Here is a 26,035-nt window from a genome sequence, read left to right on the forward strand (position 1 = left end):
TGCATTTGGTTGTGTGTATATGTCTGTTCATGGTAGGGCTTTTACTTCTTTAGGGTTTATACCCAGCAAAGGGATTACAGGGTCATATAGAATTTCTACTTCAAGTTGTTTGAGGTAGCACCATACAGTACTCGCATTTGTTATTTTCTCTGTGTGTGCGCGCGCGTTTAACTGTGATGTCAGTGCCAGAGTAAGGTGGCATATCATTGTTGCTTTAATTTGCATCTCTTAGATGGCTTGTGATTGCCAGCATATCTTCCATGTTTGTTAGCCACTTGAATGTCGTCTTTGGTGAACTTGCTTGTGTCCTTTGTCAACTTGTAAAGGGATTATTCAGCATTTTCTTGTTGAGCTATTGCTGTTTTCTAAAGATAGTAGATAGTAGTCCCTTTTCTGATGTGTCATAGCTAAAAAAAATTTTTCCCAGTGTGTGGGTTCTCTTTCTACCTTGATAAAGTCGATTTCAGTGTCTTATTTTTTGTAGGTTTCAGTCATCTAGTTTGTCTTCTGCTGTGTATGTGTGTGTTTAAATTTTGTTTGATAGGATGTTTTTGCCCTGTATTAGGGTCCTTACGTTTGTCCCTATTTTCTCATCGCTGGTCTTTATAGCTCTGGGATTTACATTTAGTTCTTTAGACTATCTTGAGTTTGTTTTTATATATGGTATGAGATCTGAGTCCTCTTTCATTCTTCTGCAGATGGAGATCCATTTTTGCCAGTACTATCTTTTGAAGAAACTCTTCCCCCTTGAATAATTTTTGACCCTTTGTGGAAGATCAGTTATATATAAATGGATGGATTTATTTCTGGGTTCTCTTCTGTTCAATAGGTGGACATATCCATACCACTAGGGACAAAATAAAATACAGAAAATCTTAAATTCAAAAGCAAGCAGAAAATAAGAAAAACCAAAACAACTTAAAAATAGGTCAAAAGGGAAAACAAATGGTAACATGTTAAGTTTTACCCTTACTAACTCTAGCTGCTGTAGGAGCCCTGGTGTTGTACTGGTTACTCATTGGGCTGTCAACCTCAATATCAACAGTTCAAAACCACCAGTTGCTTCTTGGGTGAAAGACAGGGTTTTCTACTCCTATAAAGAATTACAGTCTCAGAAACTCATAGGGGCAGTTCTACCCAGTCCTACAAGGTCACTATGACTTGCAATCAATTCAGTGGTAGTGAATTTGATTTCTGAGTATAACTGCAGTAATGCACATTCCAGTGCGCTCTGCTTGAGGGCAGAACTGTTCTCATCCCTAGTCAATGGACACAGGGAATTCAGTGGAGGCTTAATCCACATGGAGGGCCTCTACAATGGATTTTGGGCTTTCACTGTCATTCATAGTATTCTGCAAAATGAGTACTCAGAATGTAAACTCCAAAACAATTCCCTCCTCTCATCTTGGACTTTATTATTTATAATGTTTGGCTGGGGTGTTCCTTTTGTGTGGACCTTATGGAGATGGATGCTTATTTTAAGACAAGCCTTTAAAGGCCCCAGAAAGTATTGTTTCTAATAGCTGGACACCATGTGATTTCTTCACCACACTTTGCTATAGCACCTATATCTTCTTCAGTGTTCACTTTGTGAGGGTACGTATCGATCAGGGTTACATCATAAGAACTAATTGTTCTCAGATTAGGGCTTATGATTGAGTTCAAGCTCAAAATCCATTTATTTATCTAAGGTTTATATATAATCCTGGTCTACTGTAGAGGCTAGCATTATCAGTTTCTTGAGAAATAATATAAATACCTCTATGAGATATTTGTTAATTCAAATAATAACATTAATCTAGCCAATGGCATAGAATTTAATATACTATTAAGAAAGGAATATATATAAGGAAGCTTTTTTAGACCAAACGAATCAATTAAACAGATTAAAAACTTCAGTGACTGAACATTAAGAAATCAATGAGGGTTAGCTACAAGGCACATTTTTCAATAGTGCATTCACTCAGACAAAACTGTGGCTACAGAACTAAGAAAGCAAAGAGAGTTTGGACATAGCAAATACATGATAGTCTCAAGTGGCCAACTATTGGGTAACCGCAAAGGCTTGCTGTTTGTAGTAATGGGTTCTTGCAATATAAGTCACTTTGTGATTGACGAACTTCCCTCAGCATAAAGTTCTTCAGGTCGGTCCTTGTTTGGTGATTTGTGGTTTCATCTTTTTTTTTAATTAAAAAATGTTTTACCATTGTGTATATGTACCAGTTTCTTTAGCCATTCTTCTGTTGATGGACTTCTGGGCTGTTTTCATCTTCTGGCTATTGTGAGAAGTGCTGCAATAAACATGGGTTGCACACTTGCTGTTCATGTTACGTCTCTTACTGTATGGTTTATACCCTACAGAGGTACGTGTGGATCATCTGGGATTTCTAGCACTTTGAACCATTTTTTTCTTTTTTTTTAACATGTTTACAGACCCACCAGTAGTGTAAGACAGTTCCAGCTCTCCAAACCCTCTCTAGAATTTGTTTTCTATTTTTTGAAATGAGCTATCATTATTGATGTAAGATGATATTTCACCGTTGTTTTGATTTGCATCTCCTGGATGGTTAGTGAGTGTCAGCCTTTTTTTCATGTGTTTGTTGACCATTTGAATGTCATTTTTGGTGACCTGTTATGCCTACTTTTTTATTGGATTATTAGGTTTTCTTCTTATTGAGGTAGTATTCTATGGATTTTAGAGATTAGTCCCTTATCCATTGTGTCATTGCTCCCTTTACTTTCATGATGCAGTCTTCTGATATCTTATTTGTAGTAGGTCTCAAGCATCTATGTGGTATGCTAATGTGTGTGTTTCCATTGTTCTATTTGATCATGTGTTTGTGCCCTGTCCCTACTACTTCATTGATGATCTTTCTAGCTCTAGCTTCTACGTTTATGTCTTTGGTCCAACTTGAGGTCCTGTTGTATTCTTCTGTAGATGGAGATTCAATTTTGCCAGCTCCATTTGTTGAAGAGGCTGTCTCTTTCCCATTGAATGTTTTGTTTGTTTTTGGTTTGGGGCCCTTTGTTGAAGATCAGTTGTGTGAGTGTAGGTGGATGACTTAAAATTATTCTCGATATTCACCTCCAGGGAGGCTGAATGAATTTCTGTGGTTCCAAAGTACATTGTGCATATCAACTGTAGCACATGTCATTCACACTGTATTATAATCCATTATTTAATCATTCCCCCCCCCCCATGAAAAGCATTCTCTGATGTCAGAGTTTGCACCTTCACCATTTCTGTTTTCTTAGCATGTAATGCAATAATATGCACCCAATAAATCATGGCCAAATAAATAAAAGGGGAGATTCATTACATCAGTAAGGTGCAAACAAGTGCATTCAAAGAGCCTTTTTTCTTTCTTCTCTGATAGGTCTTTTTCTCCTCACAGACTGATTTTCTGCTACCTCACAGCTTCTTGTGGAAGGGATATCGCCTTAGTATTTGAAACCAACCAGCACCTGACAGATTTGAAATTGGTAAGAAATAGCCTGGAAGTTTCAGGAATGCGGCTGCTTTGTGAAGGATTGAAACAGCCAAACTGTGTATTACATACCCTGAGGTAAGTGATAGCTGGATAATTTGCTGTGTGTGCTCCTACAGATCCCCCCCCCAATTTATATTTGATGGGAAAGCCTGAATAAGGTAATGAAGTCATTCTTCTGGTCTCTGAAGGTTGTACTGATGCCTTATCTCTCTGGCTTCTTGTGAGGCACTAGCGCGGTTCTTGGCTCACCAAGTTGGAATTTTCTGAAACAAAACTGAAGGCTTCAGGTTTGAAATTTCTCTGTGAAGGCTTAAAAGATCCAAATTGCAAATTACAGAAGCTCAAGTAAGTGCTAACTATTAACTTCCATTCTGCATGAGAAAATAAAAAATTATGCAATACAAGCTGGGTTATATAATGAAGACATATTGCAAGGAGTCACAGAGAGTGAGACTGAAAGTGACATTTCTTCAACAATATCCCCTATGCATCAGGTTTATAAAGGAATTTTCATTTTGACTGGAAATAAAAAGAGGACTGGTGGCACTTTCAGGTACACATTGGACTGCTAGCTGCAAGTTTAATATGTTCGAACACACCAGCTGCTCCAAGGGAGAAAGATGAGGCTATTTGCTTTCATAAAAGTTTATAGCCTCGCTTTTTGGCAATGGTTTTGCCACCAGAATTTAGGTGTCGGTGAAAACCATCGCAAAAACCTAAGCCAAAATGGGAAAGGAAAAGACCCGTATCAACGTCGTCATCACTGGACATGTCAATTCTGGCAAGTTCATCATAACTGGTCACCTGATCTACAAATGTGGTGGGATCGACAAGAGAACCATTGAAAAATTCAAGAAGGAAGCTGCTGAGGTGGGGAAGGGTCTCTTTCCAATATGCCTGGATCTTGGATAAGCTGGCATCACCAATGATGTCTCCCTGTGAGAATTTGAGACCAGCAAGTACTATGTGACTATCATCGGTACCCCCAGACACAGAGACTTCATTAAAAACATGATGACAGGAACATCACAAACTGACTGTGCAGTCCTCATCGCTGCTGCTGGTGTGGGTGAGTTTGAAGGTGGTATCTCAAAGAACGGGCAGACCCGGGAGTAAGCCCTTCTGGCTTACACATAGGGTGTGAAACAGCTCAGTGTCAGTGTTAAGTACTGAGCCACCCTACAGCCAGAAGAGATACGAGGAAATTGTTAAGGAAATCAGCACCTACATTAAGAAAATTGGCTACATCCCTGACATTTGTGCCGATTTCTGGTTGGAATGGTGACAACATGCTGAAACCAAATGCTCATATACCTTGGTCCAAGGGGTGGAAGGTTACCCATAAGGATGGCAATGTCAGTGGGACTACACTACTTGAAGCTCTGGATTGCATCCTGCTACCAACTCGCCCAACTGACAGGCCCCTGCGCCTGCCTTTCCAAGACGTCTACAAGATTGGTGGTCTCGGCACTGTCCCTGTGGGCAGAATGAAAACTGGGGTTCTGAAACCTGGTGTGGTGGTCACCTTTGCTCCAGTTAACGTTACCACTGAAGTGAAGTCTGTTGAAATGCACCATGAAGCTTTGAGTGAAGCTCTGTTTGGGGACAATGTAGGCTTCAATGTCAAGAACGTCTCTGTCAAAGATGTTCGCCGTGGCAGTGTGGCTGGCGACAGCAAAAATGACCCACCAATGGAAGCAGCTGGCTTCACCGCTCAGGTGATCATCCTGAACCATCCAGGCCAAATCAGTGCTGGATACGCACCTGTGCTGGATTGTCACACTGCCCACGTTGCTTGCAAGTTTGCTGAGCTCCAAGAGAAGACTGATTGCTGTTCTGGCAAGAAGTTGGAAGATGGCCCCAAATTCTTGAAGTCTGGTGATGCTGTCATTGTTGGTATGGTACCTGGCAAGCCCATGTGTGTGGAAAGCTTCTCTGACTATCCTCCTCTGGTCGTTTTGCTGTCCGAGACATGAGACAGACCGTTGCTGTGGGTGTCATCAAGGCAGTGGACAAAAAGGCTGCTGGAGCTGGCAAGTCACCAAGCTGCCCAGAAGGCTAAATGAATATTACCCATCACACCTGCCACTCTGGTCTTAATTGGGGATGGAAGAACGGTCTCAGCACTGTTTGTCTCAATTGGCCCTTTAAGTTTCATCATCAAAGACTGGTTGATGATAACAATGCATCATAAAACTTTCAGAAGGAAAAGAATGTTGGTGGACCAGATGTTTCTTTTTTGTGTTGTAATTTTAAGTTAATAGTTTTTAAAATCAGTACTTTTTAAATGGAAAACAACTTGACCAAAAATTTGTCACAGAATTTTGAGACCCATTAAAACAAGGTTTAATGAGGAAAAAAAAGTTTATAGCCTCAAAAACCCAAAATGGGGTCACTATGCATCAGAATTGCCTTCATAGCAGCGGCTTTCTTGCTAACTAACTGATACAGCTTGGTCCCAAACACCAGGACCTTGTGCAAAATTGTTATGCAAAAATGATGGGTGACCACATCCAATCACAAAATGGAGGACGATTACATTGGTACATAACTGCCAAACCACAGACAATCATGGCCCAGCCAAGTTGACCCTTAACCATCACAAATGGCATTACTGTTGCTTGGCACTTTGGTCTTTTTTACCACCAGACATATGTTATTAATATGCAAGATAATTGGATAGCAGGTTTTGTTACTATGGCCATAAATGCAAAATGTCAGATAAGTGAGGAGTGGGTATATAGCCCAGCACACTTAACTTTTCACCAAGCATTATGTTGAGTGTTTTGTATCAGTGATCTTCTTTACAATGCACAACACGTCCGAGCAGTCCAGAGTATTATCCACATCTTCACAGATGAGCAAATTGAGGCTATAAAATGACAAAAGTATCGTTTGAAACCTAGATAGCTGACTTCAAAGCCCACCGCAATTACTTCAAAATAATTCAAAACTTGTCCTCACGTGTATGTGGGCCTTTTTTTCTATCAAATCTCTTTAGCATCAAAATTTTCTAAAAATCTACTTTGAAAACTTATTATATGCAAAGTGCCTCTATTTAAAACTTCTAAATTGAGAGCTATAAATACATCTCCTCGTGAGCCCTCTTCAAGACTGAGGTTTAAGCCTCGTGACACAAGAGAAAATTGAAGACTCACAGGTTGTAGTGCATATTAAAGACATTTTTGAAAATGATGGAAGAAATGTTTGATAGGAGGTGGTTCAAAATATCAGATTCCTTAATATGGAGAAACAAAGGTGGAGAAGACAGTGGTGACAGTAAAAGCCTCTCTTCTTGCCAATGAAGGGATATTATGTTGATGATGGTGATGGCCTAGATCTCTCTCAGGATTTTGCATAAAATTACTAATGGACCTGTAGATAAGCAAATATGAAAGATCTTTCGACTATACATTTTTAATACTACAATTCAACAATTCAGTCATATTGTTATTCAGCCATCATCACAATCCATTTTAATACATTTTCTTCTTTCTAACAGTCATTGTTGTTAGCTCCCCATTTCCCCTCCCCAGCCTCTCCTTCCATGCCCCTAGGTTATTATTAATACAGTTATTGTCTCTATAGATTTATATATCCTGTATTTCACATACAGAAATCATATAAAACACAAACAAAAAGCAAACAGACAATGAAACCAACAACAATGACTAGATAAAACAGGAAAACCTCAATTCTTTAAAAAAGCAGAAAATATTAAAAACAGGAACAACTTGAAAATGGGTCCTAAGGGAGATCAAATGATAAGGTGTTAGCATTTGAACCAAACTACACCTGCCACAATCCACTTCTCAGTGCTCTCTGATCGCAAGGCTGTTCTCATCCCTGGACTATGGGCAAAAGGAATTCACTGGAGGCTCAATCCACCACCTTCTGCAATTTTCTCAGGGCGATTCTAGAATTCCCCCCCTGGGATTTAAAAGAAGTTATGAGTTATAGTGTTAACTTCTTGCAGGGCATTGAAATGAGAGAAAAGGTTAGCTCCATATTTTGTCTCAACCCTTTTCTTCTCTCAGGCAGTCGGCGCACTTTTATTTCGTTGCACAAGTCCCTCCCACGGGGCAAAGAAGCTATGTCACATATTCAAAGTTAGCTGTCTCGGATCAGTGGGTCTTTCTTTTCTCTGTTCATATTGGCCGAGAGTTAGAAAGACACTGCCGTGGCCAGTTCTTTCTCTTTATCCCTGTCTTCCTAGGTTGTGTGCCAGCTTTCTCCCAGAAAGCACAGAGGTCATGTACAAGTACCTTGCCCAGGTTTTCATGTCCAACTCCAACCTCACTGAGCTGGACCTGAGTGAAAAGCCCCTGGGAGACACAGGGGTGAAGTATCTCTGTGAAGGCTTCAGAAATTACAACTGCAAAGTGGAGAAACTAGAGTAAAGGCCTTGAACTTGTTCAGTGCCTGCTGTGTGCCAGGCTTCTTGTTAGAAGTCAGCACACTTCATTCACTCTTTATATTAACCATAGAAGGTGACATTTCTATACCTGTTTTACAGATGAGGAAATGGAGGCTCAGGAGGAGAAAGTGACTTGTCCAAGGTCACAAAGCTCAGTGGATGTGACTCCCAAATCTGCCTGCAACTCTCATCTTCTTTCCAGTATACCCCAGTCCTGTGCTTAGACATATGACACTAATTCCAGATGAAAGACAAGGGGGGCTTCAAAAAGTTTATGGAAGCATGAAATGAAAAGTTCTTGTACTTTTCCCAGGGACTTTTTAAAGCCACCTCAGATCTATAGAATCCCCACCACGCACACAGCACTGAGCTAGACGTGGGTGAAGGAGTTACTGGCCATACCAAACGGGACAAGGCTCTCGTTAAAGACATACAGTTAAGGAAACAATTGGAGAGCAACACAATTCAATGGGCAATCACATGACAAAAACATGGAGTCATCTAGAAATGCCAGATGAGCCAAGAGCCGAGGAGGAGGTCACTGGGGGCTGGAGACTTCAGGAGGAGACTGTGAAGGAGTGGGGCCGGAGCTGGGACTTGAAGCACGACTGAATCCGTAGCTAAGAGGGGAGGCTGGGGAGACACTCTCAGGACACCAACATGACAGCTGTGGCTGATTTCTCGGGGTCGTTGGAGCTCATGTAGCCTCACAGAAGCTAGCTGTGTGGAGTTCTCTTCTTCCTTGCAAATGAGTCAGACGTTGAAAGAGCTGCTTGTGTTTGCCAATGACCTGGGGGACACAGGGATGCAACAACTCTGTGAAGGTCTGCAGCGGCATGCAAAGGGAGAGTCATTGAGAATCTTGTGTGTTTCCTTGTTCTTGTCCTTCTCATGGCCTGTGGCTGTGGGGTTTCAGGTAAGGTGACCAGATGTCCCACTTTTGGTGGGACAGTTCCGATTTTGGGCGTTTTAAAAAGTCCCGATATTTGGAAAGAATGCACGACAAGCTAGGGAACGGTCTATTTGGTCCATATAGACCAAATTTTTAATCAAGAACCACCACCCCCACCCCACCCCCGTCAATGGTGCCCCGCTTTAAATCTGGTCACCTTAGTTTCAGGGGGACTCTCTGCTGCCATTGCCAACAGCTGTCTGGTTGTCCCCATCCATCCCTTCAGGCTTTCTGAATGTTCCCTCTCTGCTGCTTGTTGCCAGCTGCTTGCCCAAGTCTTAAGCTCCACCGAGAGTCTGACGCGACTGCTTCTCATCAATAGTGACGTCAGAGACACAGGACTGAAATTGCTGTGTGAAGGCTTGAAGCAGCCTGACTGTCAGTTAAAGTATTTGGCGTAAGGATGGTGGACGAGAGTCTGGGGCAGAGTCTTCTGGAGCTGAATTCTAAATGACTTCTTGCCCTCCATCCTAAATAAATGATAGCCTAATGGAATCCTAAATAAGTGATTTGGTCTGACAATTGCAGCTCCTCTGAAGCCATGAATGAGGAGCTGCGTAATTGATGGGGAATATAAACTTTACCTCCCAGCTTGGCTTGGCTTGGCTTGGCTCAGCCCAAGGATTTGCTTTGTCCTCTTTTTTTAAAATCATTTTATTGGGGGCTCATACAACGCCTATCACAATCCATCCATCCATCCATTGTATCAGGCACATTTGTATATTTGTTACCATCATCATTCTCAAAACATTTGCTTTCTGCTTGAGCCCTTGGTATTCAGCTCCTCATTGTTCCCTTCCCTTCTTGCTCCCCCCTCCCTCATGAACCCTTGATAATTTATAAATTGCTATTATTGTATCATATCACTGTCCGACATCACTCTTCACCTACTTTCCTGTTGTCCATCCCTCAGGGAGGAGGTTCTATGTAGATCCTTGTAATCGGTTCCCCCTTTCCATCTCCCCCTCTCTTTATTTTAGTAGCATGATACTGATTTTCTGAAGTGTTTCTCTAGTGGACAAATACAGTTTCTAAAGTGACCCCCATCAAAACAACAACAACAAAACTGCCCTCGGGTCGCTTCTGACCTACTATAGAGGGGATGATGCGAGCCTGGTCTGCCTTCCTTTTTGGCAGATTGTGGACTTGTCACCTAACGGGAGCGTGTTGTCAAGATTTGTGTGCTGCACTCTACACCAATGCGCAGCTGAGAGACATGGACCTCGGTGACAATGCCTTAGGGATGAGGGCGTGCAAGTGCTGTGTGAAGGCCTGAAGCACCCCAGATGCAAACTGCAGACCTTGTGGTAAGTTCATGGGCTGTGGATGAAATGGAGGATAACTGTCTAACTTGGGGGTGAAGCGAATGTATATTGTTTCTTCCTCTTGATGTCCCAATCCCACATAGGTTAGCAGAACGCCGTCTCACCGATGCATGCTGCAGAGCCCTCGCCTTTATCTTTAACCAAAAATGAGAACCTGACGCTGCTAGATTTAAGTGGAAATTGCTTCGAGGGTAGGGGAGTGCAGATGTTGTGCGATGCACTGATTCACCTGAGATGTAAACTACAGACGTTCCAGTAAGGCATGTGGTCCGGGGAGTGGCGGGGTGGCAGTCGGGGCATGTTGGGTTTGGTTTGAGCGCCATCACAGTGGAGAAAGGGTAGAAAATCAGAGAGCAGACAAAGCCTATGCAAAATTATGAATGAAATGACATTCCTGACAAGTCTTTCCTCCTTGGAACCTAAGAGAAGCAGCTTGGGAAAGGAGCCAATTTTTTTTTTTAAGCACAGGATCTAGATTCTGCTAGGCCTCACTCAGTTCTTAGGTTAAGCATTTCCACGGTTATGGGTAAGTTATTTAACCTCTCGACTTTAGTCTCCTTGTCTGTAAACATGGAGCCAGTACTAAGAATTGATTATATACCTGCCATGACTGGGACAGAGCAGGAGTGCTCTTTAAACTGTCTGAGACTACAAATGTTACAGGAGCAGACTGCCACATCTTTCTTGCACAGAGTGGCAGGTGGGTGTGAACCTGGTGGTCTGAAGGCCATTGCTCACCCTGCTGCACCACTAGGGACCTCTAGTAGTTGACTGCCTGGAGGGTTACTGTGAAGACAGAACTAAGTGAGATAACCATTGTGAATGGCCCTAATCCCAGCCTCGGCACCATAGTAGACACCCCACATATGCTAGCCCTCTCTTCCCTTTCCTCTTCTAACAGCGGCTGGAAGACTTACTAGTTGCACTGTGAGAGTCTGTAAGAGTCAGAGGGATGACGTGGTAATGGTACAATTATAGAAGGTGGCAGTTGTGGCCCTTTCTGGTCAATATCTGCCTGCCAGCTCTGCAGGCTGGCATGACACACAAAGTAATTCTTAATTAGGCTACAACTGTGCTCTGTTGGCAGTGAACCAATGGCCAAATGACCATTTGTTTCTGGCATTCAGACCTGGAAGACATAATGGAATGTAAGAGCTCAGTGCAAAAATTCCATGTTGCAAAGCCAATTTGATAGATTGCAGCTTAAATGAAAACAGCATAAAGGCCTGATTACAAGTCTGGCTGAAACAGAAGCTGGGTCTCTACTAGCAAAGTGAACTCCATTCATTCCAAATGCTTAAGGGTACAGTGATTACTGCTCAGCAGAGGGACTTATTCACAACATTACAAGCCTCAGATGTCAGGGTCCTCCATGGGGTCTTTCTTAGAAAGAGGCAGCTGGAGTTTGTGTTGTCAACAGGTGGAAATGACACTCAACAATCAACCCCAGTGTTTCTTGAAATAAACAGTAATTGCTGAGTGGCGCACTCTCAGCATGCATGCTGCAGCAAAGGTTCTCAATGACCACGAGGAGAAAGAAATTTGTTCTTGAAGGCCTACCCTTATTTTTTGGTTTACTGTAACTTGTTGCACCAGTTCCTGTTTCTCTGGAGCTATCTTTGTTTGTCTTTTAGCCAGTAGATTTCCGTTACCTTTTCAGGCCAGCTCTCAAAGCCTTATAACGTATCCATCAAAAAGTCATTAACAATGGCCAATAGTAACTTACAAACACACACACACACACACACACACAGAGAATGGACAAGAATAGGAACAAATCACAGGCCTCAAATACATTTTGAATGTTACACGAGTAAGGGAAGAGGGAGATGAGGGTCATTTGATGTGACGGAGGGCTGGACAGGGGATGAATCCAGGACCACCTTCCAGAGGTGGGTACCCTTCTCTGGAAATTGAGGGAAAAAGTTATTTCCTAAAAGCTACTTGAGGACAGGGTCTGCATCCTGTTCCTTTCTGCATCTTGCGCTGTAAACTTCCAGACACAGTGCTTTGCATTTGTATGTACATATAGGAGACCAGCAAAGCCGTAGAGCATCTGGGCAGAAAACCAGGAGACAGCTAATAATATGTTCATTAAAGGCCAAATGTCTGGTGTGTTAGGCCAGATTGCCTAGAGAAACAAATCCAGTAACACTCGTCTATGTATGAGAGAGAATTTTATATCAAGAAGTACGTATATATCAAGAAAACATCCCAGACCAGTCAAACTTAAGTCCGATATTAGTCAGTCAGTCAGTCACTCTTTAGACTCACACAACGTGCAGGAAGATCACAGGCCAGTGATTGCAAAGTCATGTGGGATCTGAGGTCGGTGGGAACATGGCAGGGTGCCTGCAGCTCTTTGGGTGGCCAGCCAGCAGGAGGGTGAAGGCAGAGAGAGAGAGGGAGGTTCCCAGGGTCCTCCTCATGAGAAGGCCACACCCACAAGGAGGCACCATCAGGCTGTGGCCTGATTAACAGGTTGGATACCATCCCTATACTTTTATATATTCAAGTTGTTATCAAATTATAAAACTACCACATCTAGGTAGTTAGCATGTCAAGGAAAAAGAAGAGGTTGTGTCTCCAGAGTGACAGAGTGCCCCTTCATGCAACAGGTTACTTGCTCTATATCTTTTTAAGTGCCAAGCAATTGCACCAGGTGGTAGGGACACAAGGATGAAAAAGACATGCGCTGAGTTAGTCTGGGTACTTTAGAGAAACAAATCCACAGAAACTCATGTCTAAGAGAGTTTTATTTAAAGGGTAAGTGCACATCAGGAAAACATCCCAACCCAGTGCTGTCCATTAAGCTGGGGAAATTTTCCTCCAAGAATTCTCTCACTATTGTTGCAGATGTCTTCTTTGTTGTGCCTTCCTCCAGTAATCCAATAATTCTAATGTTGTTCCGCTTCATAACATCAGACATAGCTCTTAGGTTTTCTTCAGCTTCTCTGATGATCTTATTAGATTTGTGTTTGTGTTTGTAAAAGTCTGCTTGGCTGTCCTCCAAGTCACCGATGCGGTTTTCTGCTTCCTCCATTCGATTCTCGAGGTCCGTGAGTCTGCTACTGGTTTTTGTTATCTCCTCCCTAACCTCCTGTATTTCCCTTTGGTGTATGGACTTTATCTCCTCTATCGTTTCATCCTTTTTCTGTATTGTTTCCCTCATATCCTGTGACTCCAAGCAGCATTCTGAAAATTTTTCTCTGTGGCAGGTCAGTGTCTGTTTCCTCTATGCACATCATTAGGTTCAGGTCATCTTCTGCCATTGCCTTTTGTTTCTCCTGTTTTTTTCATTGAGGTCATTAGGGCTGATGGCTTTTTGCGCTGTGTTGTTTTAGAGGCGCCAGATGCCATTTTCCAGGGAGTCAAAGAGCACTGGCTCTCTCTGGGAGACTTGTAGGAATGCTTCTTTGAACTGCATACAGCTAATTTCACTATGGAATTAACCTACCACTTTATCCTCCTGTGGCTTCCCTCTCAGGGGAGTGCCACAGAAAGCTGCTGGGTGCCTGCTTTGGTGTACAACATTGAGAATGGTGGGCAGAATTACCTTGGCCAGGTAGATCATTGCAGAAATTGGGCAGAGGTTCCTGCAGCAGTGTGAAAAGTTGCTGAGTGTTAGCCAAGCTGCCTTAAGCCGTGTGAGGCATTAAGGTAGGCAAGAGGAAATTCCCTCAGTCATGTGGGACAACAGAGGAAAAATAGGAGCTCCCCCAACCACACAGCCAGGAATTCCCCAGTAAGAAGTTGGGCTGGGTATCCCCTGGTGGAGGTCAGCTGGGCGTTCCCTAGCCTTGGGCTATGCTAGACAGGGTGGAGCTCACTAACAGGATGGGGGGCAGGTGTAGATGCCCTAAGCTAAGGGATGTGGTCTGGAGGTCTGGCAGTGGTGTGTGAGAGAACAGGGAAGAGACAAAGAGGAAAGAAAAATACATAAATAAATAAGCCCGCTTAGACTGGCTTAGACTGTGGGGGCATAGAGAGAAGAGAGGGAAACAAAAATAACAATATAGCTGAACCTGGATCCCTGCTGTGTGGCTGCAAGGGTCTACTCCCTGCCCTGAGGGGGCAGCCAGCTGTGGCTGTGTTGAGTTAAAGCCCCTGCAGCCAGCTCTAAATGGTCCAGGCTCTGGTTGAGACAGTGACGGGGCTAAGGTCAAACCCTAGCTGGCCTCCACTGTGGTAAGCCAAAAGCCCCCAGCCCCTCAAAACCTTGTGGATCTGTGCCTACTTATCTTTATGATGCTCTTCCTGCGATCCAGCAGTGCTGAATTTCCCTTAGTAACTCTCCTGGGTTGATTTCTGCAGAGTCCCTCTGGTATGTGTTACTGAGTTGCCATTGTCTGTAGTTCTTGATTTTTGTGGGATCCTTGCCCAATTTAGTTATCAGAGTTATACTAGCTTCATAGAAAGAGTTTGGGAGTTTGCCATCTTTTTCTATGTTCTGGAAGAGTTTGTGTAGGATTGGTGTCAGTTCTTCCCTGAATGCTTGGTAGAATTCTCTTGTGAACCCATCTGTTCCGGGGAGATTTATTTGTTTGTAATCCCATGATAACCTTGTCTATTTCTTCTATTGCGATGGGTCTGTTGAGATTCGTGACGTCCATTGGGGATAGCCTATGGAGGGATTGCTTTTTCAAGAATTTGTCCATGTCTTCCAAGTTATCAAACTTGACTTTTTTTTTCACGTTTGTTAAAGTCTGCTTAGCTGTCCTCTAGGTCACTGGTGCAGTTCTCTGCCTCCTCCAGTTGCTTGGCGAGGTCTGTGAATTTCCTACTAGTTTTTGTTATCTTGTCCCTTAGCTTTTGTATTTTATCTTCTCTATTATTTCATCCTTTTTCTGTATTGCTTCCCACATATCCTGTATGACTCTAAGCAGCATTCTAAAGATTTCTTTCTGTGGGAGGTCAATGTCTGCCTTTTCTTTTCTTCCTTTTTTTTTCTTGTCTGCCTTTTCTATGACTGCCGTTAGGTCAAGGTGGTCCTCTGACACTGGATTCTGTTTCTCTTTTCTTGTTGAAGCTGTGGTGGCAGCTTGTTGTTTTCTTGTCGGTTTATTGGAACTACGTGCCATTTTCCCTGGAGTTGCAGAGCCCTAGTCTCTCTCTTTGGGAAGTTGGTGTTTCTGCAGACTGCCTATGATCAACTGCCTGGAGGGGTAGTGTTTCACCTTTGTCTCATTGGGGTTTCCCTCTCACCCTAGCCTATTAGGAATCTATTGTTTTGAGGGCAGGTTGGATGGTCCTCTCAGTAGACAGGCTGTGAGGTCAGCCTGTATCATGCTCCAGCCACCCTCAGGCCTCCATAGGGGCTGTTTTCAGCTGTGTGCTACAGTCTTAGGAAAGTGCAGGCTTGGGTGCGGTGGTCTGTTCTCGGCTAGGGGTACCCTGGACAGGAAAGCTGGTGGGAAGGAGAGCCCAGCTACTTCTGTTAGCGCACAGCTCCACTGCTCAGAGCGCCAAGGGGGGGCGGGGGAGGGCGGGATTGTGCGGGTAAAAGAGAATGCTGCTTTCCCAATGGGTAGTGGGAGGGCCCATGCACTTGCGTCCCAAAACCACAGCTGCATGAGCCTCTTCTGGCAGCTGGTAGGTCTGAGGCATCACAAAAGGGGCCCAAAGCCTCTTCCTAGCAACTGGCGGGTCTGGGGCGCTGCAAAAGGGGCGTGAGCCTCTGCTGGGGGATTGAGGGTCTGTGATGCAGCAGTGGGGCACAAGCCTTTTCCGCACAGCTGGCAGGCCTGGAGCGCTGCTGCTGGGGGCGTGAACCTCTGGCAGGCCTGGGGTGCCGCTGCAGGGGCAGGAGCCTCTGTGGGGGGCTGGCGGTCCTGGAGCACTGCCAAAGGGGTGCAAGCCTGGAGCACCTCAGTAGTGCAATGAAAGCATCAGTCAAGAAATCAGATTGCATTGAATCAATCTGCTACACAAACTCAATAAAAGTTAGTCAATTACCAAGGACACATATTGTAGGAGTCCACTATTAAAAGATAAACACCAAGATGAAGACAGGCCACTGCTCCCAGTTGATTATTCTAATCCAGTCCCCACAGCAACAAGATAGATAGTTGCCTAGCATCTGTGAAACATACACTACCTCTTCTATATGTGCATCTTTAAAACTACTTCCATAGAGGAGACCTCAACTCAGCTGGGGTCAGTTCCTGCCATAAAAAATTGTGTTAAGGTCACCGCAATCCAACAAACACTCCCACCAGACTGATAAGGAAATTCAAGTCTAGATGGGGGCAATTAAATCTCTGTTGGTATGAAAATGGGGAGGAGCAACCTCCCATGGGGCAGGGGGACGGAAGCTTAACAATACTTAGGTGGAACCCAAGGGGAGAATATGCCTGTTACTAGGTTCCTAATGATGTAGTTTCTATGCAGACCTTGGGGACCCAGTTCATGCGCTATAGGAAATTTTGGCCCCACTAGATGGACTTGATGTGGAACCCCCACTAAATGAACAGTACTCGTGTTAGTCTGGGTACATTAGAGAAACAAATCCACAGAAACTCACATGTATAAGAGAGCGTTTTATATAAAGGTTAAGTGCACATCAAGAAAACATCCCAATCCAGTGCTGCCCAAGCCCACAAGTCCAACATTAGCCCATGTGTCCAACACCAATCCAAAAAGTCCGCCTCCATCTCACAAAACAGACTCAATGATGTCGACTGCAGGAGGAAAGCTGAACCAGTGAACGTGTAAGCATCTCAGTGCTGGCAGGGGTCTCCACGCGGCTGCTCCAGCACCTAGGGCTGCATTGGGGTAGGTCCATGCGGCTTCTCCTTGGGGATGTCTTGCAGGAAGTGAGCCTTACCAGCTAAAGCAGGGAATTGGCTAAGGCAGCTGCACCCTGGTCCGACCATCAGAAAGCCCGAGACCCGAGAACTAGAAAGGCGAGGCTCACTGAGCCATTTATCTCTCTGCCCTTCAATTAACCCCACATGTGTTTATCGGCCAGGTTGGCACAATCAACTTTAACTATCTCCGTACTTTACCACACACTCATCTGTAGCCATTAGACTTAAAGCTGAAACTCCCTAGTGTGAGAAGACGCAGATGACTACTAGCACAAGGACATAGAACTGATGGACGTTGACCTTTAGTTTGAATCTCTTGCCTTGAGGGTATCCAAGAGTGGTGGCCCTGAAATACCATATACTTATTATTTTAATGCCCTCCTTGCTTCATTATGACATATATTTATCTGTCAAGCATGGCTCTGCTGTTGTGAATGAATATTATTGAAAATTTTGCCCTATCACCCACCCCCATTGTTTGTGTACACAATGTCCAGTCACTTAAGTGTTTAGTCTAAAAAAAGTCAACAATTCATGTATTGCAATTCATAGCTGGCCTATACTTTTATAATTTCCTTTTCTCAATAGTGACTGAAATTCTATACCATTGGCTAAACTAATGACAGGTTCAATGTGTAGTGGTAATGTATTGGGCTCCAAGGTCCAATTTCAAAACCACCAGCCAGCTCTGCAGCAGAAGGATGAGATTTTCTACTCCTGTGATGATTTACAGGCTTGGAGACTCCCAGAGGCAGTTCGGCCCTGCCCTATAAGGTGGCTATGAGTCAGCATTGACGGAATAGCAATAGACGTGTTGCCCCAGAGAGGTGATCGATAATGTTCTGAACATAAAATGTCAAGGATGTCCGTAAGGCAAACCAGAGACATACAAACCATAGATGCAGGAATGGATTTGGGGCTTTCACTTAATTCTAGCCCCAATCTAAGAACAAGTAGTTCTTAAGATATGGCCCTGTTTGATGCTCTCCCTCATGAAGAGATCACTGAAGATATGGGTTCTATAGCAAACTGTGGTGAAGAAACTAGATTGTGCCAGGCTATCACAAAGAATTGCCTCTGGAGTCGTAAAGGCTTGTTTTCAAACAAGCAGCCATGGAAGTGAGGCATTAACTAAATCTACATGGAAGAAGCAGACCAACCAAGGGTTGTAAATAATATGATGCAACTCTTAAGAAGTAACAGTATCAGTGCTGAAATTGTGAACACCTGGTTTGCAGCAGGCTCTTGTTGACAATGGAAGCTCAAAATCCATTTGCAGGGTCCATATGTGGATTGTGAATTCCCTCTAGTCTTATTTGAGGCAAGTGAAAAGCTCTGTTATCAGACAGAGAACACTGTAAAGTCGATTATGGCAGACATAGCTAGGTTAAAATGTGGTATCTTATCATTTGATCTCCCTTTGGACCCATTTTAAAGCTGTTTCGGGTTTTTTTTAAAGTGAAGGGGAAGCTCCTAGTGAATGCCCCCTGACCATGGACCAGGGCTGGGACAGCCTTGCTAACATGCAGAATGCATTGGAAAGTGGATTGTTGCAGATGCAGCTAGGTTAAAATTTAGCACCCTATCATTTGATCTCCCTTCTGATCCATTTAAATTTGTTCCAATTTTTAATATTTTCTGCTTTCTTTTTGTTTTTAGTCATTTTATCGGGAGCTCTTACACATATCATAACATTACATCATTCCGGCACATCAAGCAGTATTGCACAATTGCTACCTCAATCAGTTTCAAAACATTTTCTTTGTTCTTGAATCCTTTATTTCAGCTCTCTTTTATCCCCGCCCTTTCCCCCCTCCCCCCTGGATCATTCATTCATTCATTTATTCATGCTGTATCTCACACCATCCACTATCTCCATTCACATACAGTTCTGTTGTTCCCTCCCCTCGAGTGGGGTTATGCCATCAGCTCCCCTTCCCCGCTCCCTTTCTCCCCTGACCCTCAGGGCTGTGACTCTGATGTTTGGGGTTGGAAGGAGGACGCGAGGGCAGGCAGCTGGACCACCTTGCTGCTGCGGGCTGAGGACTTCCTCCGCGCTCTGCTCCAGATCTCCCGTCAGCAGCCACATGCTCTCCACGTTCGGATCTTTGCTTCCGCACTGTCCAACATCCTCCCTCGGTGAGCGCAAGGGCGCTGAACCTCACCGCCATAATTTCATCTTTTGACAGAAAACTGACACTGCTTGCGACAGAGCACCAGGTGGAGAGATCGCCCAGGCTGGGTAGGCACTGGGCGGGCGCACCAGCAGCAGGTGTGGTGGCGCCTGCCTCTGCTTTATTTTTGATTACGGTTTTCATCTGTTTGACTTTGATATTGTTTGTTTTTATTTTTTCTTTTAATGTTTTTCTATATATGAAACTCAGGATATGTCAATCTGTAGAGACAGTAACTGGATGAATGGTTCCTTGGGGGTGTGGCAGGGCAGGTTGGGGCGAAATGGGGAGCTAATACCAATGAGTGCATGGATAAATAAAATGCCCTAAAGCTGATTGTGGTGATGATTGGACAAATATTTGTTATATCATTGAACTGTTGAGTGTATGATATACTAACTATATGCCAATACAACTTTAAAAAAATTATAAGGGGGTGGGGCGGGGAAGAGCTGATACCAAGGACTCAATAGAAAGTAAATGTCTAGAAAAGAATGAAGGCAACCAATGTACAAACATGCCTGATGCAATCGATGTATGGATTGTGATAAGAGTTGTACGAGCACCCAATAAAATGATTACAAAATCAATAACAAACAAACAAAAAACCCTGCTGTTGAGTAGATTCTGACTTACAAAATGTTGAAGAGCATGGATGTCATTTTGAGGACTAAGACGTGCCTAACCCAAGCCCTGGGCTTTTCAGTGACTCCAAATGCCTGTGAAAGCTGGAACACACATAAGGAAGACTGGAGAAGAATTGATGCATTTGCATTAAGGTGCTTGTGACAAATCGCACATACCAAACCAGAAAACCAAACTCACTGCCAGAAGCCCATGCTGACCTATAGCGACCCTATAGGACAGGAAAGTGCCCCTGTGAGTTTCTGAGACTGTGACTCTTTACTTGAGTAGAAAGCCCATCTTTCCCCATAGAGTGACTGGTGGTTTTGAACTGCTGACCTTGCAGTTAGCGCCCTAGCATAACCACTTCACCTCCTTATAACATACAAAGGGGCTTCAAAAAATAGAATTTTCCCACGAACTTTTTGAAACCCCGGGCTGATAGAAGAAGGAACAGATCTGTCTCGGAGGAAGCACAGCCAGGAGGCTCTGTAGAAGCTAGGATGGCAAGAGGCAGTCACATGTCCTTTTTTTTTTTTTGGGGTGGAAAACGCCAAATCCAAGGTTTATTGTGACCGGTCAAAAGGTGCCTGCTGACAAACAGGGTCGGGAAGAGGTACATTCACCAGCACGGCTGGCCCTCAGCCCGGAGCCCGAGGGGAGGCCTGGGGGCTGCCCGCTAGCTCAGGGGGTGGGGGTGGGGGGCCCTGAGGCAGTGCACACAGTGGTGTTCTCACTTTGAAGTTGTTATTTGTACATATAAAAACCAAACCAGTCCTGGAGTAGAAACAAAAACCCCGTGATGGACTCTCAGGGCCTGAACCGAAGTACAAAGGGCTGGAGTGGGCTTGTGGAGGGGCTGAGAAGTGGCTGCGGTAGTGCACCCCCACTTCCCCACCTGTGAGCAGTGCCTTGGGAAGTGGGCTGAGGGAGAAGGCAGGGCTGGCAGGAGGGCCAAACTCAGACAGGAGCCCTGCCGTCATAATTTTTCACGTTCCCAGACTATAGAAAGTTAAGCAAAATAGCAATTTCATATACATTTATGTATCATATATATAAATTGGGCAAAGAAAGGGTTCAAAGGCGGCACTGAGATGGGGGCACACACACATCCTGACCTCCGCGCCCCCCTCCGAGGCCAGTGGGAAGCAGGGGCTCTGGGGCTCCGTCACCAGCTCAGGCCGAGCACAGTTGGTTCGTTATTGCTGATCTGGGGCCTGGGTCTTGGTGGAGAGCACCTGCAGGCCCAGCTCATGGGTCCTCCTGGCCGCGGGGCGGGGCGGCGGGCACAGCGAGAGCCTGGCAAGGCCTTTGGCCCTCACATCCCCCTCTGGCCCCTTCAGACCCCCGGGGCGGGTGGTGGCTCTAACCCCAGGGCTCTGCCCTGGGCTCCTGGCAGGTGGGCAGCTCAAATGTGAAGAGGGCCTTGCTATGTTGAGCTGCTCATTCTCCCACCTCAAGGTTGGGCTGCCCGGTCCCACTAAATGAGGGGCTCCTGCCAGCTCCCACCTGTGGCAGGAAAGCACACTTGGAAAGTTGTCTGCCAAGAGTTGTACTAAAAACACGAGTACGTACTAAATGTCGTGGATGGAAAGAAACGGGGTTCTTCTTTAAAAAGTCCAAAGAGAGGTTCCCCGGGGAAGAACAGCAGAACGCCCACCCACCTCCCGCCCCCAAGCTCCCCCCAGGTTTGGGCTGGTGTCAGGCTGCCCACGCCCATGCCCGGCCTGAGTGGTGGTAACACCGGAGCTAGGGTCCCGGGAAGGGGCCTCAAGTACGCGAGGAGAGGGGCCCCCAGGGCGACCCGGGGCACCTGGGGGCTGGAGAAAACTCGGGTCAGCACTCCCTCCTCCTGATGTGGGAGCCCCCAAAGAATGTTTAAAAACAAACAAACAAACATGAAATTAAAAAAGAAGAAAGTAGGGTGAGGAGGGGTGGGGAGAGAAGGGCATGAAAACAGGGGGCCGGGCTTGGCAGGAGCCTGTATTTGGGAGGGAGGCGGCGCTCAGAAGATGTTGGGGCACATGTGCCAGTCCTGCCGCTCCTTGGCCTCCCAGTAGCTGCCCTTGTACATGCAGGCCGTCTCCCCGGTCAGCGGATCCAGCCTCTTCTCGAACCACAGCGGTGTGTACACCTCCGCCTCCTTCTCCGCGTCCTCCAGGCCGCTGAAGTGGCCGCCCCGCGAGCTGGCCTCCAGCCGCCGCCGCCACGACAGGCGCTGCTTCTCCTCTAGCCGCTGCTTCTCCGTGTTGGCGTGTTGGCCTGGTCCCAGTGCCCCTTCTCCATGAGCCGCTGGTCCGGCCGCCGGCGGCTGTCGGTGGGCGCCACGCCCTCCTCCTGCTCGTTCAAGGTCAGCGCCAGCTCCGAGAAGTAGTACATGTTCTCGGCGTTCTCGGGCAGCGGGTACTTCTTCCACAGCAGCTTGGCCGGCAGCGTCTGGTAAATCGTCTTCTGCTTCCCGTCCAGCGTGGGGCTGCTGGGGCCGCTCTGCACCACCTTGGAGCACTCCATCGGCTTGTCCCACGAGCCGGACAGCACGTAGTGGGCCTTGCCCTGGCTGTCACTCACCACTCCTGTCACCTTCCGGGCTGCCTCCTTGGAGAAGTAGCTGTAGGGCAGGAACTTCAGCTGGCACCGGTCCCTGGTCTTATGGTTCACAATCTCAATGTCTCCGGTCTGGTCAATCCAGAGCTTGCCCACGATGATGTTGTGCACGGTCGAGGTGCTCTTCCTCCACACATAGTGGTTCCCGCTGGCCTGGAATTCCAGGTGGATGGCACGTAAGGGCATGATGGAGAGGTACTTCCCTCGGAACTTGCTGGCGATGGTGATTTCCTGCCAGAGGCTCCAGCCATGCTTGGAGGAGACGTGGTGCGCCGCCGACGGCGGGTGGTGGCGCACCTGCTCTCAGAGGGAGCGCAGACCCATGTCATCCAGGCGGTCCAGCTCGAAGGTCTCGCCCAGCATGGGGTTGAAGGGCTTGGCGATGCGGTGCACGGTGGTGGACATGTGATCAGGAGGGAACATCTGGCAAAGGACAGCACACACGCTTGGTAAAAAGGGAAACAATGAAGCCTCTTAACGAGGTCATTGACACAGTGGTGGCAACAATGGGTTCAAACATAGCAATGCGTGTGAGGATGGCTTACACCTGTACCTTCCGTGGAAACTGGTTTATGAAGCCCCCAAAGCAATTTCTGCCTTCGGTGCCTTCCCTTTTGATACTCAGTAGAGCAAAGTCATGAAGTCTGCCTTGACTCATAAAAGCAAAACTAAACTAACAAACAAAACATCAAAAAAAGGGGGGTGGGTGCTGGGTGGGCATATGGGCGGGGAGAACCATCACTGCCGTTGAGTTAATTCAGACTCATAGTTACCCTATAGGACAGAGTAGAACTGCTCCTTAAGGTTTCCAAGACTATACGTTTTTATGGGAGCAGACAGCTCCATCTTTCTCTCACAAAGTGGGTGGTGAATTTGAACCGCTCACGTTGTGGTTAGTAGCCCAGTGCTCACCCCAGTACACCACCAAGATTCCTTGACACATGTCGGCTCTCAAATATCAAAGTATTTGTGTTTACTTGCTGGATGATCTCTCAATGCTGGTGATGCAAACAGCGATAGTTAATAGACACTCCTCGCGGTCCCCCTCCTCAGGCACCTCTTAGATACACTGCTCACCTTTAAGACTTGTGGTTCATACCTACTCAGTAGTACTCCAGGAGAAAGGCCTGGTGAACTCTCTCTCTGAAAATTGCTGTTGCTGGATGCTGTTGAATTGATTCTTACACATAAAGGCACCATCTATAGGGTACACTTCCCCCAGAGGGGTTCCTGGGCTATAATCTTGATGGAAACAGATTGCCAGCGGGGTTTGTTTTTTTTCTTTTGTTTTTTAATTAAAAACAGCCTTTTAGTGTTTAAAGATCATGTTTTTTCTCCACCAGAGCTACTCCCAAAGCAAACTCACTGCCATCCAGTTGGTTGCGGACTCATGGCAACCCTATAGGGCAGGGTAGAACTGCCCCTGGGGGTTTCTGAGACTGTGACTCTCTACAAACGCCCGGTCTTTCTTCCGTGGTTTTCAACTGCTGACCTTGCAGTTAGCATCCCAATGCGTCACCACCACACCAGCTTTTTGGTTAGTAGCAGATTGCTTAAGCATTGAACCACATGGCTCCATTCTGTTAAGATTCAAAACAAAACGTGTTGTCATTGAGTCCATTCTAACTCATGGAAACCCTCTGAGTAGAACTGCCCCATTGAGTTTCTGAGTTTGTAAATCTTTACAGAAGCTCGGAAACACTGTACCTCCTGACCTCTTTTCTGCTGTGATTCCCATCAAACCAAACTATATCAAACCTAACCCACTGCCCCAGAATCCATTTTGATTCACAGTGACCCTCTATTGGGTTTCCAAGGATGTACATCTTTTAAAGCTGCAGGCAGCTAAATCCTTCTCCTGAGGAGTGGCTGGTGGGCTTGTACCATAGACCTTGCCCAAAGCTTACCCAACAGTCCCACCAGGTCTCCTACCTGATGAGTTTCTCACTGCCCTCAAGTCAATTCCTACCCAGTGACACTGTGCAACAGAGTAAACCGCCCTTGGCGGTTTCCAAGGTTCCAAGGTGGGAGGAGAAAGCCTCATCTTTCTCTCGTGGAGCAGCTGGTGGTTTCAAAGGACTGACAGCCAGATGTTAGCTGCTCAATTCATAGTCCTACAGAGCAATTCTACTGTGTAACACATGGGGGCGCTGTGGATCAGGATGTATTCAGTGGCATTGTTTCTGCTTAATATGGTGAGGTAGTTCCAGAAGAGAGAAGGGAAGAGAGAGAGAGAGAGGAAATTTCCCGGAGGTGGGAAAGGATTGCAGAGTTTGGAGCAGGAGCAAGGAAGTACACTCACTCACTGTCATCGAATCAATGCTGACTTATAGCAACCCTCTGTGTTCTTTTGAAACTGTAACTGTTTATGGGAGTCGAAAGCCCAGTCTTTCTCCCCTGGTGCTGCTGGTGGTTTTGAACTGCTGACCATGTAGATCGCAGCCCAACGCATTACCACATCACCAGGGCTCCATAAGTATTAAACTTTTTTCCTTGCACTTCTTTACAAGGGGGCTTCAAAAAGTTTGAGGAAATATTCCATTATCTTAAAACAAAACAAAAGCACCAAGTAAAGAAGAAATATATTTAAACAAGATGCTTGACTTGAAGGGAAAACTACCTAGGCTTTATTTCTTTGAGAGTAATCTACCCCTGTTAAAGACATACTGCCCTATATGTAACAGCTATGAACAAAAAAGTTATGAAATAATCCTTGGTTTTGCAATGATAAATGAAAAACATTACAATTCTCCAACTGAACAAGGTATGCAAGGATTTTGTTTAAATGTCTTTTTTTATTATTGTTAAACAGTGGGAGCAAAATAACTGACTTGACTGTAAAGACAAGAGCTGAATGAGCATGCCACTAATGGAGGACGCGGTGTTGTCACAGAACCAGTATTTGCCCCATCACATCTCCACTTAAGGAGTCTTGGGGACGGGCATAGGGTTTACGTGTTCGGTTGTGATCCAAAAGGTCAGCAGTTTGAAACCACCACCTGCTCTGCGGAAGGATGAAAGGGCTTTCGACTCCCATGAAGAGTTGCAGTCTCGGTAAAAAGAAACCAAACTAGACCAGTGGTTACCATGGGTGAAGGAGAAAGAGTTGTTGTTTAGGGGGCATTGAGTTTATGATAATGGTGGTGGAATAATTTGGAAAAAGATATCAATAATGGTTGTACAACACAAAGAATATAATCAATGGTACTGAATCATACATATTGAAGTTGTGGAATTGGAGAATGTTTTGCTGTGTATATTTTTTGCCACAATAAAAAATAACTACACAGAATCGAAACACTAAGGGTGTGCAACAGAACAGCAAGGGGAACAGAGCAATAAAATCCCCAGGGAATACCAAAAGTAGGCTTTGGGGTGAGGGCATGGCACCTCATCAGACTCAACGAGAACACACTCCTAAAGGTCAACAAACAGACCTCGAACGATTTACAGGCTTTTCTATTCTTTTTTTGTCATTGATTTTTCTGTTTTGTTGTTGTTTGGTTTTCTTTTATTGCTTTGTTTTGCTTTCTCTTGTTTTTGTGCATATTATTATCTCTGCTGGCCTATCTAGATATGATAGGCGGGAGAAACAATCTGAAAGAGAAAACAACGGGAATGGTTGGGGGGGGGGATATG

The 26,035-nt window shown here is 45.3% G+C and overlaps 1 protein-coding gene and 1 pseudogene across 1 annotated transcript; one reads left to right on the top strand and one right to left on the bottom strand.

Moving 5' to 3' along the window:
- Window positions 1-4,217: 4,217 nt before the first annotated feature.
- On the top strand, window positions 4,218-5,553 carry LOC105978220 (annotated as a pseudogene).
- A 15,346-nt stretch (window positions 5,554-20,899) lies between these two features.
- On the bottom strand, window positions 20,900-22,801 carry LOC101651996 (oxysterol-binding protein 2-like). The gene is given in 2 exon segments (XM_045298546.1): window positions 20,900-22,046; window positions 22,049-22,801. Coding segments are annotated over 2 exon segments (1,002 nt in total). The 3' UTR covers window positions 20,900-21,797.
- Between the last annotated feature and the right edge of the window lie 3,234 nt (window positions 22,802-26,035).

This window comes from Echinops telfairi, unplaced genomic scaffold (assembly GCF_000313985.2).
Source record: "Echinops telfairi isolate 266 unplaced genomic scaffold, ASM31398v2 ScPeMD7_7427;HRSCAF=8465, whole genome shotgun sequence".
Classification (NCBI taxonomy): Eukaryota; Metazoa; Chordata; class Mammalia; order Afrosoricida; family Tenrecidae; genus Echinops; species Echinops telfairi.